The sequence below is a fragment of the Belonocnema kinseyi genome, chromosome 8, assembly GCF_010883055.1.
Source record: "Belonocnema kinseyi isolate 2016_QV_RU_SX_M_011 chromosome 8, B_treatae_v1, whole genome shotgun sequence".
Taxonomy (NCBI): domain Eukaryota; kingdom Metazoa; phylum Arthropoda; class Insecta; order Hymenoptera; family Cynipidae; genus Belonocnema; species Belonocnema kinseyi.
Genome location: NC_046664.1, coordinates 24,858,941 through 24,879,675, shown reverse-complemented (window position 1 = coordinate 24,879,675; position 20,735 = coordinate 24,858,941). Strand labels below are relative to the sequence as shown.

Here is a 20,735-nt window from a genome sequence, read left to right as displayed (position 1 = left end):
TCTTCCTTTCATTTGAAAATAAAACTACTTGGTTGAAAATTGAACTACTTTGTAAAAATTCATTTTTTATATAGAGATTCATCATGCTAGTTAAAAAACTCATCTCTTTGGTTGAAAATTCAGCTATTTTGTTGACAATTCATTTTTTACAACAGAAATAATTCCTTTCAACGGAAATAATTAAACTATTTCATTTTTAATTGAAAATTAACACATTTTTCAGTGAAAGATTGATCTTTTTTTAATGTTCAATAATTTAGTGAAACATTTAATTATTTGGAGGACAGTCGAAACATTTGATTGAAAATTTATCTATTTGGTAAAAAAAAATACTTTTTTGTTGAAAAATAATGTTTTATGTTTATAAATTAAGCTCCTTTGTAAAGTCTACTTTTTTATTGAAAATTAATTTTTGTAACTAAAAATTTCACTATTTAAGGTTTCTAAAAAAATGTATCTTCTTAAGTGGAAAATTCAACCAGTTGGTATGAAAATCATGTATGTAACAAAATAATTCTTTTTTTAAATTTAATGATATTAAAAGTAAGCTTTTAAATGAGCCCTCATTGCACATTCCACGACACATAGTTTATTAAATTTTAATTTGTTAATGAAGGTTGAGCCTTCCCTCAGGAGAGCATGTATCGAATTTTCATTTTTATAACAAAAAATTAGTCCACTTTCTCAAAAGAGATTGTTAAGGTGAAACAACTGCTGAATTTCGAGGAATTTTTTCTGGTATTGAAAATTCAAAATTGGCGGTTGGAGGGGATATTTGTTTATTTATGCAATAATTTTTTAAAGTAACACGTTTAGTTAGTATTTATTTCGTGAATCTGGCGAGGGATGTTGCTTCTTTAAGAGAAAGGCTTTTTTGTATTTAACTAAAAAATTAAAATTTTTTACAACAAATTGTTATAAAGATATTTTAAAAAAATTGTTCAATAATCTTTTCTACATTGTTTCTATGCTAAGAAATATCTTTTGAAGTAATTCTGGTGCCGAAAATCAGATATTTGAAAAACGAGTTCTTCTATGATTTTAAGAATCAAAACATTATAACTGATGGCATTCCAAATAAACATGATTTTTTATGGAAAATGTTAAAATTCACACACAAAAAAAAAATTTTAACCATTTTTTTGTCTTTGAATTTTTTCTGACCGCTGCTTTCTATCAATTTTTCAAAAATGATTCTATTTTAATAAATGACCATAGAAAAATGTACTTTTAAAATTGGAAACAGTAGAGTTGTAGAGAATGTTTTCCTGAGAAAAATCCATCATTTATGAAAATGCAATAATTTTTAAAAAATCGATAAGAAGCGGTGGTCATAAAAAATTCAACTGCAAAAAACATGGTTAAAACTAATGTTTATTTGTGCGAATTTCAAAATTTTTCATAAAAAATAAAGTATGTTTTTATAATCTTTAGTTCTATCCTCATCCAGCGATTTAAATAAATAAAAAAATTATAATTTCCAGAAAACAAAATGATTAAACTAGCCCTGCTTTTTGTGCTTTGTTCTGGAGCTTTGGCTCAAGTGCCTTCTCTGGGCAAGTGTCCAGACTTGAAAGTCGTACAAAATTTTAACGTTGAAAAAGTTAGTATTTATTTACAATTATTAATAATTATAATAATTACAATTATTTTTACAAAAATTATGATTTTTAATATTTTTAGTATATGGGAAAATGGTACGAAGCCGGAAGATACTTTGTTCTTGCTGAATTGGGAGGAAAATGTGGTACTGCCAAATACTCTCTCAACGACGATGGAACTATAAATGTTTTTAAAAATCAAGTCAATGCTTTGTAAGTTAGATAAAATACCTGCTTTATTTTTATAAAAAATATTTTTTTAATCATTAAAAATTGATAAATTATATTATTTTTATAATAACTGTTAATCTATAAAAGCTTAATATTAAATTAAATTATTATATTAAATTAATTACACTTGTTATTATAAATTTTGTAATTAATTGATTTTTGTGTTACTAAATATGCACCTTTAAAAAATATATTCTTTTTTCATATCTATCAAAATAGTTTTACAAACTTTTAGACACCCGAAAATGGTTGAAATTTATGATTTATCTTTCTTATCAATATTTTGAGTTAAAAAATAAAAAATATGTTTCTAAAATTAAAAAAAAAAATTCACTTGCCTTTTTTTTCTTCTTTTTTTAAATAGGCCAAAAAGTAGAATAAAATACTGATATCGCTTTGTACGATTGTTAGGAATCTAATAATCTTTAATTCTAAAAATTTAAATTCGCTTCAATATTTAAAGATTTTAAATCTTGTTGAACAGTACAAATTTTGTATTCGTAAAACAGCAATACATTATTTTTAATTCAGATTTGTTATTTTTACAAGTTTTTGAAGTTTAAAATTTATTTTATGTATATTTGATAGATGTAATAATTTATTCAACTCGTTCAAAAAATTGCTTAAACATCAAATATTTGGAAAATTAGTTATAATAAATTCATAAATAATAAATTAGATTTATTATTCTTTAAATAAATTTATGAAAAAGTATAAATATTTGTTGAAATTTTCAGTACTGGAAAATCCATGAGTATTGAAGGAATTGCGCAATTGGCTAGTGAATCTGGTGAAGGAAAACTGACCATATCATTCCCTACACTACCATCCATCATCGAAGGCTCTCTATGGATTCTAGATACGGACTATTCAAGTTATGCTGTTGTCTTCTCATGTCAAGATTTTAAACTTTTTAAGTAAGAAGCATTTTTCAGTTACTTTTCTTTCTTTATTTATTTACTTTCTTATTTCTTAATTTGTTTATTTATTTCTTAATTTATTTTCTTATTTCCTGAATTATTTATTTACTTTTGTATTCCTTTGCTTCTTTCAATCTTTACTTCTTTACCTCCATACTTTCACATTCTCTCGCTTTACCTCTTCACTACTTTACCACTTCAACGCTTCCCCTTGCCCAACTTCTTTACTTGCCTATTTTTCTATTTTTCCCACTTCTCTACTTTTCCACTTACTTGCTTCTCTTTTCCCTACTAACCTACTTCTTTACTTTCCCACATTCCCACTACTCCGCTTCGCTACTTTCACACTTCCCCATTTCTCCTCTTCACCACTTCCCTACTTTTCTACTTTCTGAATTTCCTTTTCCCCACTCCTTCTCTTCCTATTTTTCGACTTGCTTTTTCTCTTCTTTCCTACTTCTTTACTATTTTACGGCCCTACTTTATTTTTTCGTTTTTTCCTGCTATATCTTCACTTCTTTAATTTCTTACTTCTATACTCCTTTACTCATTTGCTTCCTTATTTCTTTCTTTAATTTATCAATTTCTCTATTTCTCTGTGTCTGTATTTCTATATTTCCATAAACTGCAGTCCCGTTATAGTGTCCGTCTCGGATGTACCCTTAATGGCCTTCGTACTATCTCGGGACTCGCTAAACCGCATCAATCAGGGCCGTGTGAATAATTTCTGTAGGAGTTTTGCCATAGAAAATATTTCTTTTTTCTATTTGCCATTTGATTTTCATAAACTCATGACGAACGTGAAAATTTTTGAGCTCGCAAAACAAACTTTATGAAAGTACTGATTTTTAAGTGTGTACGTACATATACCAGGGTAGCCATTTTACTCGTAGAAAAAAAGTTCCGATCATTTATCTTTTTTTTCAGTTCGCAAACATTTTTCATTTTCAATGAAATAACAAAATTTGAACAGTAAGGCTAGGCATTTTTGCACATGAAGTAATAAGAAACTAATTAAAAACTAAATAAACTTAATAAACTTTTGAATTTTCGAAATTTTATTATTGTCAGCAGTTTTAATCTGGAAACATTGAAAATTAATTTTTGTAACAGATTACTTCGTCAATTAGAAGTTAAATTATTTTTATTTCAAATAGATAAAACATCATTGAGAAGATTAAAAATTTTATTTCCAAATCTCGAGAAATATAGAAGTTGTTTTAAATTTTCTCAAACTTAAAATTATTTTAAAAATTTGTTAAGAACTTCTAAATATTTCAACAAACAATAAATGTCGATTGATTAGTTTTGTATCAAAAATTTTGTACTTTAAACGCTTCTAATTTTTAATTTTTCAAGTCTTCAAGTCTGAATTAAAATTTGTTAAAAATTAAATGCTGCAAGGTTCAAAATAAAAATCGAAAATTTTTAAATTAGAAGAGTTTAAAAATACGCAATGTAAAGTGAATGGTATCATAATTGAAAAAGAGAAAAATTCAACCAATTATATTAAAAGCTATCAAAATCGAACTTCCACAGATTTTCGTTCTAAAGATTTGTAAAATTCTGGGTCAAAAAATTAATTCTGAAAAAAGATTGTTTTGAAGCACCTGATTTCACTTCGCCTAAAAGCTTATATTTCTCTTCAAAGGATAACCTTTTACTTTGTTTTCCTTTGACATTTTCGTAATGCCTTGTCACACCTGGTTACGCGACGCATAAGCTAAAAACTGCATGACTCCAAGCGAACTGAAGCGAATGTCCTGCGACATGTTGGTTACTGACTGAAGCAGGCGACACGATTAACGGCAGAGAGTAGCTTAAAAATAAAAATCTAAAATGGAGGATTTTTAAATTAAAATATTTTCGAAATACGCAATATAAAGTAATTGTCATCATAATTAAAAAAGATAATAATTCAATCAATTATTTTGAAAGCTATTAAAATCAAACTTCTACAGAATTTTCTTCTAAAGATTTGCAAAATTCCCAGTCAAAAAATTGATTCTGTAAAAAGACTGTTTTAAGGTACCTGATTTCACTTCACCTGGAAGCTTATATTTCTCTTCAAAGGATAACCTTTTACTTTGTTTTCCTTTCACATTTTCGTAATGTCTTGGCACACCTGGTTACGCGACGCATAAGCTAAAAACTGCGTGACTTAAAGCAAACTGAAGCGAATGTCCTGCGACATGTTTGTTACTGACTGAAGCAGACGACGCGATTAACCGCAGAGAGTAGCTTAAAAATAAAAATATAAAATGGAGGATTTTTAAATAAAAATATTTTCGAAATACACAATATAAAGTAAATGTCATCATTATTAAAAAAGACAATAATGCAACCAATTATTTTGAAAGCTATTAAAATCAAACTTCTACAGATTTTTTTTCTAAAGATTTGTAAAATTCCCAGTCAAAAAATAGATTCTGTAAAAAGACTGTTTTAAGGCACTTGATTTCACTTCACCTGGAAGCTTATATGTCTTTTCGAAAGATAACCTCTTACTTTGTTTTCCGTTGACATTTTCGTAACTCCTTGTAACACCTGGTTACGCAACGCATAACCTAAACACTGCGTGGCTCAAAGCGAACTGAAGCGAATGTCCTGCGACATTTTTGTTACTGACTGAAGCAGATGACACGACTAACCGCAGAGAGTACTCCCGGCTTTTTGCAAACTCCTGCGTCGTTGTTTTTATATCTATTTAATAATTTTTTATTTTCAGCACAAAGCAAGCATGGATTTTGACCAGAGACCGCGTTCCTAGTGAAAAAGTTCTTCAGAAGGCATACAAAACATTTGACGCAAGTGGCTTTAGCAGAAGTTTCCTGATTCTTACAGAACAAAAAAAGTGCCTTCACTAGCGTAATGAACAATTATCTTCAAATGACTGTTCATCTGGGATAATCAATAAAACTGAATAATTTTTATTGTTTGTCTATTTATTTCAAAACACATTTTGAATTAACCCAATTTCGGTTGAGTTAACAATAGTTTAGTCAAAATTACCAAAATACTTTTTTACATTATAAATTTGACTACACAAATGGCAACGAATTTTTGTATTCTTATTAAATTATAATTATAATTAGAGAAGGCTTATTTTGGTATCAGCTGTAGATAAAATATATACTCAATATTATATTAAACCTTTAGGGAAAAAACGGTTGAAAAAAATTATTGTGCAATTAATTTATAATATAAAAATTCAGATCAGAAATATGATTTTTTTTCTTTTCTTGTGTCTGCAAACTAATAACGCTCGTCAAGAATAAATGCTTTTTAATCATTTTCGTATTTTTTCAATAACTTGTAATCAAAACCTTTTTTTACCTTACATATGCTAAATGGATTTCAGTTATTTTGGCAAAGTCACATTTAAGTTAAAGATATTAGAGTTAGCTCTGAAAGACTTTTGAATTATTTCTTATTTTCCTTTTTGTTTAGCAACAAATTTAACATTAAAAAAATAATAAGTCATCATATGTTGTTTAATCTACTTATATTTATGTAACACTTAGTGAAATCAGTAACACGGTGGCTTTAGCATCAGATTGTATTTTAAAATAAAACTGTTTAAACAAAAAATAAGTCTGTTAGTCGAAAATTGTTGAAAATTATTAAAATTTTTAATGAATTTGTTCACGTGAATTCAGGAATTTCATGGATTTCAAAGATGTATAAATATCTAAATGTATTTCAAAAATTTGAAAACAATTTTAAGATATTATAGTATTTAATTTAATTCTAAGAAACAAAACAAACGCGAATTAAGATTGAGAATCTACAGTAACCGGAAGTGCGAAGAGATTTTAAAAATAGGATAAATAAACGAATAGATGAGACGACTTGGAAGGCGCTAATAAACAATAAAGATATAGAGGGCACAACGCCTATGATTCATGATGTAATTATTATGATTGCGATTAGAGTGTGTGGTACTGAAGTTGTACCAAAAATTTCTGGTGATGCATAATAGAATGATAAAACTCAAGTAGCCGCACAGTGGGGCAAAGAAACGTCCGTGGATATATCGATTTGTGACTAAAGTTGAGGCAACTTCGGAAGCCGCTAATAAGCAATAAAGATATAAAGGGCGCATCAGCTATAATCCATGATGTAATTATTATGAGTGCCATTAAAGTGTGTGGTACTGCAGTTGTAGCAAGAATATCTGGTGATGCATAATAGAATGATAAAATTCAAGCAGCCGCACAGTGGGGCAAAAACGCGTCCGTGGAAAAATTGATTTGTGACTAGAGTTGAGGCAACTTTGAAAGCCGCTAACAAACAGTAATGATATAAATGGCGCATCAGCTATGATCCATGATTTAATTATTATGAGTGCGATTAAAGTGTGTGGTACTGCAGTTGTAGCAAAAATGTCTGGTGATGCATAAGAGAATGATAAAATTCAAGTAGCCGCACAGTGGGTCAAAGAAACGTCTGTGGACAAATTGATTTGTGACTAAAGTTGAGGCAACTTGGAAGGCACTAATAAACAATAAAGATATAAAGGGCGCATTGTATAAGATTCATTATGTCATTATTATGAGTGTGACTGAAGTATGTGGTACTGCAGTTGTAGCCAGAATGTGTGGAAATGCATTGTAGAATCATAAAATTCAAGAAGTCGCACAATGGGACAAAAAACGTCCTTCGACAAATTGATTTGTGACTAAAGTTAAGGCAACTTGGAAGGCACTAATAAACAATAAAGATATAAAGGGCGCATTGTATAGAATCCATGATGTCATAATTATGAGTGTGACTGAAGTATGTGGTACTGCAGTTGTAGCAAGAATGTCTGGTGGTTCATGATAGAATGGTAAAATTCAAGTAGCCGCATCAATTCCTTCAAAAATACCTGACCTGAATTTTTTTACAACAATTGCTTTTGAAATAAATTATTTATTAACTTTTATTAATTCACCCAAAAATATCTTTTTGTCCATAAATTGTTTAAATTTTGTGCGAATCAAGTGACAAATCGCCGTCAATCTCTATGAAACTATTTTCATTCACTTCGTTGTTTATAACAAATTCAATACACTTTTTTACATTTACATTGCAACTGAACATATTTTTTACATAGTTGCTTTTCAGTTTGTTTCAACATCTTCTTTCATGTTTGTTATTAAATAAACAACAAAAATTTTAAAATCGGCCATGAGCGTTCGATGCAAATTTTTGTTAGCTTACATAAAAAAAGTTACGATTTTCATGAATCATCAAAATCATTTTTTCCCTATATTTTTATGAAAATTTGAAGCATTAATAATATTTTAAAGTAATTCGATAAAATCTTAAAACACATCGACAAATGATTTTGAAGATTGATTTCAAATAATTATTTTAAAACATCAAAAAAATTGTTTAAATTATGGAATTGGAATAGAGATATTTAAAATATAATCTTTTATTATATACATCATATCTCATTTTAAATAACATAACCTCAAAGTAAATAATAAATGTAGTTTTTCGTAAACAATATTTAATTTCAATCTTCATGTAATTTTTTCTGGTAAACAAAATTAATAAGCTAATAATAATTAACCATTCAATAACATAGAAAGCATCAAAGAAATTATGTTCATTGAATTATTCAAATAATTTTTATTTTACATATATTTTTTTTCTTAATTTCCATTTTCGTTTCTGTTACTTGGATTCAGTAATCAACTTATAACTAATTAATCAGTTTACGAGATAAAAAAGCATTAAAGAATCATTTAAAAAAAATATATAAATGATGCTGATTTTATATATGTGGGGTGAAGGTGTTAAGAAAAATTTGGTTTATTTGGGTTTATTAAAAAGTGTTTTGGCTAAAAATTCATCTCTTTAGTTAAAAATTTGACTATTTTGTTAAAAATGATTTTTTTCTGAAATTACTTTTTTTTTAGTGAAAACATAAGTTTTCTATTTTTGATTTGAATTTCTCATTTTTTATAGAAAATTAATCTTTATGATTAAAAATGCGTTTGCTTGGTTTTAAAATGCATCTTTTCTGATAGCATCTTCATTTTTTGAAAAATCAACTATTACATTTTCTGTCGAACATTTATATTTGCAGGTTAAAAATCGAACTAATTTGTTGAAAATTTATATGTTAGTTCGAAAATTCATCTCTGGTTAGATAGTTTATATAAATAATTATATAAATACTTTATATAAATAGTTTATATAATATTTAAATAGTTTGTTGAAAACCCTTTTTTTAAAGCTATTTACTATTACATTTTCATTGAGAATTTATTTTTTGAATGCAACTATTTGGTTCTAAATGCAACTGTTTTATTAAAAAGACAATTTTTCAACAAAACAGTTTACTAAAAAAATCCAAAAGTTTAATTTTCCATTAAAAAAATTAACGAATTTTCAATTAAATAGTTAAATTTTCATCCAAAAACATTCATTTTTAAGCCAGCAGCTTTTTGAAACAATAACAGCTGAACTGAACAACAAAATATATTATCAATAAAATTGTTTAATTTGCAACCACACAGATAAATTTTAAACTTAAATAATGAATCATTTACCAAAAAATTAGTTTTTACAAATATAGTTCAACCTTGAAATATGGATCGAAATTTTCAACCCAAAAGATTAATTTTAAACCAAAGAAAGAAGGAATTTTTTAAATAAAATAATTAAATTTTCAATTAAAGAGACGAATCTTCAAACGCAAAGAATATCCATTTTTACAAAAATTGTTTAACATTTAACCAAGTATTGGAATTTCAACCTTAAATTAACTATTGCAACAAAATTGTTCAATTGTTGAGTTTTCAAACCAAAAAGGCGAATTTTCAACGAAAAAGAGTGCAATTTTCAACCAAAAGGGATACATTTTTATATTGTTTATATTCAGTCAGAAAATAAAGTTTATACCCAAAGAGATGAATTATCAATCAAGAAATAATTTTCAGTCAAGAAAGAAAAAAGTTCAATTAATTTTTTGAATATTTTCAACAAAAAAGTTGAAATAACCGTTCTATTTTAGTAGAAAAATCCAGTAATTGGTTGAAATATCTTTTTTTTGTGTAGAAAATTAATTTTATTGATAAAAGAAGGTAAGATATGGAAAGTCTAAAGTGGATTTATAGCAGGAAGATCATGTACGGATCAAATATTTGGACAGAAAAATACAAAAGATAAAGTTTACATCGATTCCAGGTAAAAGATTTATCGCAACAAGATTTAACCTTGCAAGATAAACTTTACATGAATTGAAGATAATTTCCGATTTTTAACCTTGCCTGGCTAATCTTTCACCTTAGAACCGTTCAATTTTTAATCGAAAAGTAGCGAGAATTAAGACCGATTGGGTTGATTTGGATGTTTTTTTTCTAAAACAAGCTGATGAAATTTCAAAAAAATTTGTCGAGCCTGATTTTTAATTTCGTTTTCCAATTGTTTTATAAATAAATAAATATGACAAAAAAAAAAGGAAATTTTTTCTATTTGACGTTCCCGGTGCTCGCCAATAATAGGAAAATTGTTTTAATCGCCGACGTTTTATAGATTTACATTATATAAATATATTATGTAATTATATAATAAACAAAAAAATTTGTATTAACAAATTATTTTGAAAATGTGCTTTCTATAATGTTCAACAATTTAACCTTTTTTTAAGTTATTCTTCAAGAAATTTGAATGGCAACAATATTTTAATTAGAACAATTTCTTTTCAGACTATTCTTGTTAATATAATAAAAAAATTTAATAAACAAATGCATTATTCAGGCATTTGTCGTCAGAAAAATAATTTTTTTTTCGATGGTAATTTTTAAAGATTAGGAACCTTATCATAATTTCAGAAAAGTCATAATTTGTTCATTTATTGTATGATTTTTTTCAAACAAATTTAATAAACAAATGCATTAGTCGAGCGCTTATCGACGAAAAAATTAGTTTTTTTTTCAATGTCCGTCCTTTAAATTGAGAACTTTACGGTAGTTTTAGCAACATTTATCACTATTTAATAATTTTTTTAAAAACAAATTTAATAAACAAATGCATTATTCAGTTATTTGTCGTCAGAAAAATTCGTTTTTTTCGATTTCAATTTTTTTAAATTATGAAACTTATGATGATTTCAGAAAAGTCATAATTTATTGATCAATTTTATGATTTTATCAAACAAATTTAATAAACAAATGCATTATTCGAGGGCTTATCGACGGAAAAATTAGTTTTTTTTGCAATGCCAGTCCTTTTAATTGAGAATTTCATCATAATTTTAGCAACATCCGTCACTATTTAATGAATTTCATTTTTTCGTTAAACAAATTTAATGAACAAATGCATTATTCAGGCATTTGTTGTCAGAAAAATGAGTTGTTTTCGATGTAAATTTCTCAAAATTAGGAACCTCATTATAATTAAAAAAAATTCATAATTTGTTTATAAATTTTATAAGTTCATTAAACAAATTTAATAAACAAGTGCATTATTCGAGCACTTATCGACCGAAAAATTCGGTTTTCTTAATGCCAGTCCTTTTAATTGGGAAATTCATAATAATTTTAGTAACATCCATCACTATTTAATACAGTTTTTTTAAAAACAAATACATTATTCAAGCATTTTTCTTCAGAAAAATTCGTTTTTTTCGATGTCAATTTTTTAAAATTAGGAACCTTATTATAATTTCAGAAAAACTCATAATTTTTTGATGAATTGTATGATTTTTTAAACAAATTTAATAAACAAATGCATTTAAAAAAAATAAATTCTATTACATATGAAAAGTCGGGATACTCACGAAACATGCCCGAATAATGCATTTTTAAATTAAATTTGTTTAACAAAAACATCAAATTAATCAACTAATTATGAATGTTACTGAAATTATCCTAAAGTTCTTAATTAAAAGTACATTAAAAAAAAAAACGAGTTGTGTCGTCAAAAATTGCCAAATAATACATTTGTTTATTAAATTTGTTAAAAAATCATCAAATTTATCAACAACTTATGAATTTTTCTGAAATTATCATGATGTTCCTAATTTTCAAAAGTTGACATCGAAAAAAAACTAATGTTTCTGACGAAAAATGCCTGTATAATGCATTTGTTTATTAAATTTGTTTATAATATTAAGAGAAATAGCTTCTTAAGAAATTTTTTTGAATAAAATATTGTTTCTATTTAAATTTCTTGCAACATAACTTTAAAAAACCTTGAATTATTGAAAATTATAGAAAACATATTTTCAACAAATAATTTGTTTATACAATTTTTTTTGTTAATTGTTTCATGATGGAATATTTTTATAAATGTAAATCTATGAAACGATAGCGATAACAACAAATTTTTCTATTATTGATGAGCACCGGGAACATCAAATAGAAAAAATTTCTAATTTTTTCGTCATATTTATTTATTTATAAAAAAATTGAAAAAATAAATTAAAAATCAGGCTCTATAACTTTTTCTAAAATTTTAATAACTTAAAAAAAATTTTAAAGAAATCTAACCTATAATGAATTTTTAATCTTTTTTGTTTGTTGTTTTAAATCTGGTGTGTCGATTTATTGCTCGATTTTTTTTAGAATTTGTTAATTAATAATTTGTTATTTAACTTAAAAGTTGCAATTGGTTATATTTGCGATATTTATTTAGCCCCATTCATTGATGTTTTTGCAAAAAGGAATTTAATTATTAATTTGACTTTAGATGAACAAAACTGTAATTTGTAAATAAATATCCTGAACTTTTTTAATTGTTATAAACAAATTAATGCATATAACTGTTAACTGCTGCAAATTCGGAATTCGAATTTATCACTTACATAGATTTTGATTTAAAAACATAAAGAATTAATTTTCAGTTGCAAACAAGCCTGAAAAGCAACATTAATTAGTGTTCCTTAAAAAAAATTTCCATTGTTATAAAGAATTTTTATAAACAAATTCACTTAATTGAAAAATTAAAATATACTAAACTAAACTATGCGTAAATGACAAGTAAAATTCTTTTAATTTCAAATAGTTAAAATATCATCGAAAAGCTTTAAAATTTTATTTCCAGATCTTAAGAAATATAGAAGTTGTTTTAAATGTTTTTCAAATTCAATCTTATTTTTAAAATGTTTTCGGAACTTCCAGATAATTTAATAAATAATGAATGTTAAATGATAAATCTTTAAATCCAAAATTTTTAACTTCAAAAGCTGTAAATTTTTAATTGTTCCAGTCTCCAAGTCTGCATTAAAAATTTTGTTAAATAAAACATTTTAGCCCAAAAATAAAAATCTAAGATGGAAAAATTTTTAATTAAGAGAATTACTAATTGCGCATTGTAAAGTGAATGGTATCATAATTGAAAAATATAAGAATGTTTAATTTGAATTTTCAACCAAAGAGATGAAGTTTCAATTAGCATGATGAATCATCAAAACAAAAAAATGAAATTTTACAAAGTTGATCAACTTTCAACAAAAGGCAATTTTTCCAAAAAAAAAATATTAAATTTCGAATCTGAAAATATAAATTCTCGAGAAACAGTTAGTTTTCAACCAATTAGTTAAATTTTTAACCAAAGAGATAAATTTTCAACCAGCATGATGAATCATCAAACAAAAAAATGAAATTTTACAAAGTAGATAAACTTCCACCAAAAGGCGATTTTTCTGAAAAAATTATAAAATTTTGAATTTGAAAATATGTATTGCCTAAAAACAGTTATTTTTCAACCAAATAGTTGAATTGTTAACTAAAGAGATGCATTTTCAACTAGCATGATGACTAATCTAACAAAAAAATGAAATTTTACAAAGTGGATTAACTTTCAATCAAAAGGTAATTTTTCTAAAAAAATACAATTTTGAATCTGAAAATATGAATTGTCAGAAAAAAACAGTTAATTTTGAAGCAAATAGTTGAATTAGTATCCAAAGAGATAAATTTTCCACTAGTATTATTAATCATCAAACAAAAAAAATGAAATTTTACACAATATTTCAACTTTCAACCAAAAGGCGATTTTTCTGAAAAAATTATGAAATTTCGAATCTGAAAATATGAATTGCCTGAAAACACTTAATTTTCAAGCAAATAGTTGAATTTTTAACTGAAGAGATGCATTTTCAACTAGCATGATGACTAATCTAACAAAAAAAATTAAATATAACGAAGCAGATTAACTTTCAAAAAAGGCAATTTTTCTAAAAAAAAATACAATCTTGAATCTAAAAATATGACTTGTCAGAAAATAAACAGTTAATTTTCAAGCAAATAGTTGAATTTGTATCCAAACAGATAAATCTTCAACTAGCATTATTAATCATCAAACAAAAAAATGAAATTTTACCAAATATTTCAACTTTCAACCAAAAGGTGATTTAAAAAAATATATAAAATTTCGAATCTGACAATTTTAATTGTCAACAAAAAGAACAGTTAATTTTCAAACAAATAGTTGAATTTTCAAACAAAGAAATGAATTTCTAACCAGCGCGATGAATCATCAGCCAAAAAATTAACTGTTATAAAGTATTTTAATTTTCAAGTAATGAGTTGAATTTTTAACGAAAAAGACTACTTTTCTGAAAAAAATTGAATTTTAAAAGGAAATATGAAATTTAGAAAAAAATCAATATTTAACCAAGTATTTGAATCTTTGATTGACATGATGAATCATTAACCACAAAAATGAAATTTTACAAAGTAGATCAAGTTTCAACCAAAAGGTGAATCCTTTAAAAAAATTTCTAACCAGAAAATATGAATTGGCAAGATAAGAGTTAATTTGCAGCCGAATAGTTGAATTTTTAACCAAAGAGATGAATTTTCAACAAGCATGATGAATCATCAAACAAAAAATGAAATTTTACAAAGTAGATCAACTTTCAACCGAAAGGCGAGTTTTCTAAAAAAAAATTAAATTGCTACCCTGAAAATATCAATAGGCAGGAAAACAGTTAATTTTAAACCAAATAATTGAATTTGTAACTAGAAGCTGAATTTTAAACTAGCATCATGAATCTTCAGCAAAAAAATTAACTTTTACAAAGTATTTTAAAAAAAGTTAATCTTTAAATAATCAGATTAAATATCAAATAAATGAAATAAAATATAAATAAAAAAGATGACTTTTCCAGAGAGCAATTGAATATCTAAGCAGTAAATATGAATTTTGAACAGTAAGGTTAATTTGCAACCAAATATTAAAATTTTTGACCAAATAGCTGAATTCTCAAAGAATCAATTTTTTTCAAAGCAGTTGAATTTTTCTTTCAAAAATATTTGTTTCGAACAAAGAAAGTTAATTTTCAAGGAAGTAGTTACATTCTTAATCGAATATTTAAGTTTTTAACGAAGTGTTTAACAGACTAGTAAATAGTTGAACTTTCTGATAAACTTGTAAAATTTTTCATTTTTAAAATCCTTGAGCTTTGTGATTGATAGTCTAGACACCGATTTGATCAAAAGAGATAAAATAAAACCTTAAAATTGTTTTTCTGGGTTATGGTGATAAGAATATATACAAGAACAAAAGAGTATAAAACGACTAGGTCAGTTCTAGTTAAAAATTAAAAGAAGTCAGAAAGTGTCTTGACACTTATTTACTCAGAAGATTCTTAAATTATTGGTAAGTCATTTCATTATAAAACAATTTACATTAATTATAATGTTAGTAGAGCCAATTTTATTTTTAACAAAAGACTGAAAATTAAAGTTAAATTTAAAAAATACTTTGATTACTTAGAAGAAAGAGTAAGCTTTTAAATGACCCCTCATTGAACTTTCTACGACCAATATTTTATTAAATAATAATTTGTTAATTAAGGTTGAGATTTTCCATGGTTTTTATTTGATTAATCTGCTAAGGGTTGTTACTTCGTCAAGAAAAAGTGTTTTTTGGATTTGAAAGAAAAATTGAAGTTTTTGCAATAAATATTTATAAAAGTTTTTTTTTTTATACTTGTCCAAAAAATTTTTAAAATATCAGAAGCAAACATGTACTCATGGAAATGTAAATTATGTGCTCAGTAATTTTTATTTGTTTCTTTGTTAAGAAATATTGTTTAACCAGTTCTTATAGAAAATATTCCATAAAAGCGCTTTTTTTGACAATAAACATTTTCAATAGCAGGAAAACGTTTGATTTCAATGAAAATTTTGTTTTTTTTTAAATAAGCATAGTTATGAAAAAAGAAATATTTTTTGTTACTTTCAAAAAAAATTGATATTTTGTCTTTAAAATCCAATTAATAGTTTTATTTCAAGAAATATTATTTATAGATAGATTCAATAAATAACTCACTAAAAGTGTAATTTTTAAAAACTAAATCGTTTCCAAATAATATATCAACCCCCCCCCCTAATTTTGAATTCTTAACATAAAAAATAATCTGAAATTAAGCAGTCTTCACCCTTTAGGGATTTCCGATGAAAATATGGTTCCTTTTTTATATCAAAATTTAAACTCATTACGTGCATCACTGGCTCACGAAAAATGAAAATTTAATTAACAAATTAATATTTCGTGTACCATGAGTCGCAGAAGGTTCAATGAAAGCTCATTTGAAATTATATTATTCCCTTTAAAAATTGAATTCTATAAATATTTGAACTATCTCAGATCTGAAAAAAAATTATTTATGAAAACTTCTAAACAAATTTTTACAATTTTATACTTAAAATAAATTACATTTTTTTATTTTAATAATATTAAGCTATATTCTCATTCAGTGATTTTAATAAATTGAAAAATTATAATTTCCAGATAACAAAATGATGAAACTAACTCTGATTTTTGTGCTTTGTACTGGAGCTTTGGCTCAAGTTCCTTCTGTGGGCAGGTGTCCGGATTTGAAAGTCGTACAAAATTTTAACGTTGAAAAAGTTAGTATTTATTCACAATTATTAATAATTATAATATTTACAATTATTTTTACAAAACTTATGATTTTTAATATTTTTAGTATATGGGAAAATGGTACGAAGCCGGACGATACTTTGTTTTTACTGAAATGGGAGGAAAATGTGCTACCGCCAAATACTCTTTGAACGACGATGGCACTATAAATGTTTTAAACAGTCAAGTCCATGCTCTGTAAGTTAGATAAAATATCCACTTTATTTATATAACAAATTGAGTTTGTAATTAATTAAAATTATTATTACTATTATTATTATAACTAATCATCTATAAAAGCCTAGTGGTAAATTAAACTAGTAACTGAAATAAATTAAATTTGTCATTATAAATTTATAAATAAGTAGATTTTTAAACTATATTTGCACTTTAAAAAATGTATTATTCTTTTATATCTATCAAAATCGTTTCACAAAATTTTTAGACACCAGAATTTTTCTGAAATTTAACATTTATTTTTCTTATTAATAATTTGAGTAAACAAAGATAAAATTTGATTCTAAAGTTTGTTTTTCTTAAAAATGTACTTTTCTTCTTTTTTCTTTAAATAGGCCAAAGAGTACGAAAAGTTTCTGATGTAGTACGTGTGTTAAAAATCTAATAATATTTAATTATAAAAAAATGGTGATTTTGTTAACGTTTTAATGTTTTAAATTTATTTTATGTATATCTGTTAAATATAATGATTTATTGAACTCGTTAAAAAATTTTTCAAGAATCTATTATTGACAAATTTGTTATTAACTAATTTTGAGATATTATATTTTTAATATTTGAAAACAAAAGTCAACCCAGTGGGTACAAAGTTCGGCGACGTCTTTACGAAATCGTTACGACATCTTTACGACAACTTTACGACATTATATGTCCATGTCGTTAACGTATCTTTAGGATATCGTAAATAAGTCGTATGATCTGACGATGTCTTTACGATGTCGCAAAGACACTGAAACGACATGGACATATGATGTCGTAAAGTTGTCGTAAAGCTGTCGTAACGATGTCGTAAAGACGTCGCCAAATTTTGTGCCCACTGGGAAAGAAGGTGGACGAGCAATTTGACAGTGTGAATTTATTCTTTATAATGTGACAAATTCATAAATAATAAATTAGATTTATTATTCTTTAAATAAATTTTAGAAAAAGTATAAATATTTGTTGAAACTTTCAGTACTGGAAAATCCATGAATATTGAAGGAATTGCGGAATGGGCTAGTGAATCTGGCGAAGGAAAACTGTCCATATCATTCCCTAATCTACCAGCGGTTATCCAAGGCTCTCTATGGATTCTAGATACGGACTATGAAAGTTATGCTGTTGTCTTCTCCTGTCAAGATTTTAAACTTTTCAAGTAAGAAACATTTTCCAGTCCATTATCTTTATTTATTTTCTTATTTTATTATTTCCTTATTTATTTTCTTATTTCTTAATTTATTTTCTTATTTATTGATTTATTTCCGTATATCTTTATTTAATAATTTGTTTTACATCCTTACTTCCTTAGTACTTAATCTCCCTACTTCTGCACTTCTCGACTTTACTTTTTGACTACTTCAACACTTTCCCTTTCTTCCCTTCTCCACTTCTCTATTTCCCATTTTCTCTATTTCCCCACTTCTCTACTTTCCCACTTCCCTGCTTCCCTTTTTCCTACTTCCTCACTTCCCTCTTCCCCTTTCCCCTGATTTCCCTCTTCCTATTTTCCTACTTCCTCACTTCCATTTCCCCTACTTTCCCTCTTCCTATTTCCCTACTTCCTATATCCCTTCTGCCCTGCTTCATTCCTTCTTTATTGCTCTACATCCCTCCTGCCCTATTTTCCTTTTTCCCTACTTTTTTCATTCTATATCTTTATTCCTTTAATTCTTTACTTCTCTACTTCTTTACTTTTTTATTCAGTTCTTCATTTTTTTTGACTTGCCCACTCTTTTTTTTATTCCCATCTTTATTTATTTATTTCTGTATCTATTTATTAAATCTTATTTTCAGCACAAAACAAGCGTGGATTTTGACCAGGGACCGCGTTCCTAGCGAAGAAGTTCTCCAGAAGGCATACAAGACATTCGACGCAAGTGGTTTTAGCAGAAGATTCCTTATTCGTACGGAACAGAAAAAGTGCCTCCACTAGCATAATAAACAATTATTTTTAAATGACAGCCAATTTAAGATAAATAATAAAACTCAATAATTTGTATTACTTGTCTATTTATTTCAAAATACATTTTGCACCGGCTAAATTTTGGTTAAGTCAACAATAGGGTGGCTCTAAAATGTTCTTTTAGAGGACACCAATTCCCCCAATTTCATTCCAAATCCGAAAAAATGCCCTATTTTTTTTATTTTAACAGGTGCCGGTTTTGACTTGAAGTTTTCCATGTGAAATGCATGAGGAAATATCACTTTTTTGAGTTTTTGGTATGATTTGTTAAGGTTTGAAAAAATGTGATAGGAAATTATGGGGGCCTGTTGAGAATTATCCAACGAAGAATTTCATGTATAGGCACTGTCTTCTCGTACTTTTTTACTTAAAATTATTACAATTGTTCTAGTGGAATATTTATTATCATTGCTAAATTAATGATCAATTATTTAAACAAATGGAATTTGTTTAAATAATTTTCTTCTCGAGAATTTGTCCCCCCCCCCCCCCCCTTAAAATTATTACTATTCGTCTAGTGAAATATTTAATAACATTTTATTATTAATTTATAATTGTTTAAACAAATGTAATCGGTTTAAATAATTGTTCTTTGAAAATTTGTCTTTTTCTTAAAAATTATCACTGTTGGTCTAGTGAAATATTCATTAGCACTAGCTCATTAATTTTCAATTATTTAAACTAATAGAATTTGTGCATTTTTTTTTAAATTTTATTTTTCCCCTATTAAAATTACTATTTGTCTATTGAAATATTAAATAACATTGTATTATTAATTGATAATTGTTTAAACAAATCTAATTTGTTTAATTAATTGTTATTTGAAAATTTTGGTCTTTTAACTACAAATTATCACTGTTAGTCTAGTGTAATATTTATTAACATGAGCTCATTCATTTTCAATTACTTAAACAAATGGAATTTGTGAAAAAATTTTTTTCGAGAATTTGTTTTTCCCCACTTAAAATTACTATTTGTCTAGTGAAATATTTAATAGCATTGTATTATTAATTTATAATTGTTTAAACAGATGTAATTGGTTTAAATAATTGTTTTTTGAAAATTTGTCTTTTTCTTAAAAATTATCACTGTTGATCTAGTGAAACATTCATTATCACTAGCTCATTAATTTTCAATTATTTAAACAAAGAGAATTTGTGAATTTTTTTTTTTAATTTTATTTTTCCCCAATTAAAATTACTCTTTGTCTATTGATATATTAAATAATATTTTATTATTAATTGAGAATTGTTTAAGTAAATATAATTTGTTTAATTAATTGTTATTTGAAAATTTTTGTCTTTTAACTACAAATTATCACTGTTAGTCTAGTGGAATATTTATTAACAGTAGCTCATTCATTTTCAATTACTTAAACAAATGGAATTTGTAAAATATGTTTTTTCGAAAATTTGTTTTTCCCCACTTAAAATTACTATTCGTCTAGAGAAATATTTAATAACATTGTATTATTAATTTATAATTGTTTAAACAGATGTAATTGGTTTAAATATTTGAATAATTTAATTTGTGAAAATTTTTTTTTCTCGAAAATTTGTTTTTTCCCCACTTAAAATTACTATTCGTCTAGTGAAATATTTAATAACATTGTATTATTAATTTATAATTTTTTAAACAGATGTAATTGGTTTAAGTAATTCTTTTTTGAAAAATTGTCTTTTTTCTAAAAATTATCACTGTTAGTCCAATGGAATATTGATTAACATTAGCTCATTCATTATCAATTGTTTAAACAAATAGAATTGAAAAAAAATTTTTTTTCGAAAATTTGTTTTTTGCCCACTTAAAATTACTATTAATCTAGTGAAATATTTAATAACATTGTATTATTAATTTATAATTTTTTAAACAAATGTAATTGGTTTAAATAATTGTTCTTTGCAAATTTGTATTTTTCATAAAAATTAT

General features: G+C 25.6%; 2 protein-coding genes across 2 annotated transcripts; both read left to right on the top strand.

Annotated features, from left to right (window-relative positions):
* Positions 1-1,492: 1,492 nt before the first annotated feature.
* LOC117178413 (lazarillo protein-like) lies at positions 1,493-5,619 on the top strand. The gene is made up of 4 exons (XM_033369839.1): positions 1,493-1,579; positions 1,684-1,814; positions 2,570-2,749; positions 5,481-5,619. The coding sequence occupies exons 1-4, from the start codon at positions 1,493-1,495 to the stop codon at positions 5,617-5,619; spliced, it is 537 nt and encodes a 178-aa protein (XP_033225730.1).
* A 7,106-nt stretch (positions 5,620-12,725) lies between these two features.
* On the top strand, positions 12,726-18,776 carry LOC117178412 (lazarillo protein-like). Its single transcript, XM_033369838.1, has 5 exons — positions 12,726-12,732; positions 16,544-16,614; positions 16,695-16,825; positions 17,820-17,999; positions 18,638-18,776. The coding sequence occupies exons 1-5, from the start codon at positions 12,726-12,728 to the stop codon at positions 18,774-18,776; spliced, it is 528 nt and encodes a 175-aa protein (XP_033225729.1).
* Positions 18,777-20,735: the final 1,959 nt, after the last annotated feature.

Coding starts and splice junctions, on each gene's coding strand:
- LOC117178413 (XM_033369839.1), top strand. CDS start 1,493: ATGATTAAACTAGCCCTGCTTTTTGTGCTTTGTTCTGGAGCTTTGGCT. Junction 1,815..2,569: donor AAAAATCAAGTCAATGCTTT/GTAAGTTAGATA, acceptor TGAAATTTTCAG/TACTGGAAAATCCATGAGTA. Junction 2,750..5,480: donor CAAGATTTTAAACTTTTTAA/GTAAGAAGCATT, acceptor TTTTATTTTCAG/CACAAAGCAAGCATGGATTT.
- LOC117178412 (XM_033369838.1), top strand. Junction 16,615..16,694: donor AAAATTTTAACGTTGAAAAA/GTTAGTATTTAT, acceptor TAATATTTTTAG/TATATGGGAAAATGGTACGA. Junction 18,000..18,637: donor CAAGATTTTAAACTTTTCAA/GTAAGAAACATT, acceptor TCTTATTTTCAG/CACAAAACAAGCGTGGATTT.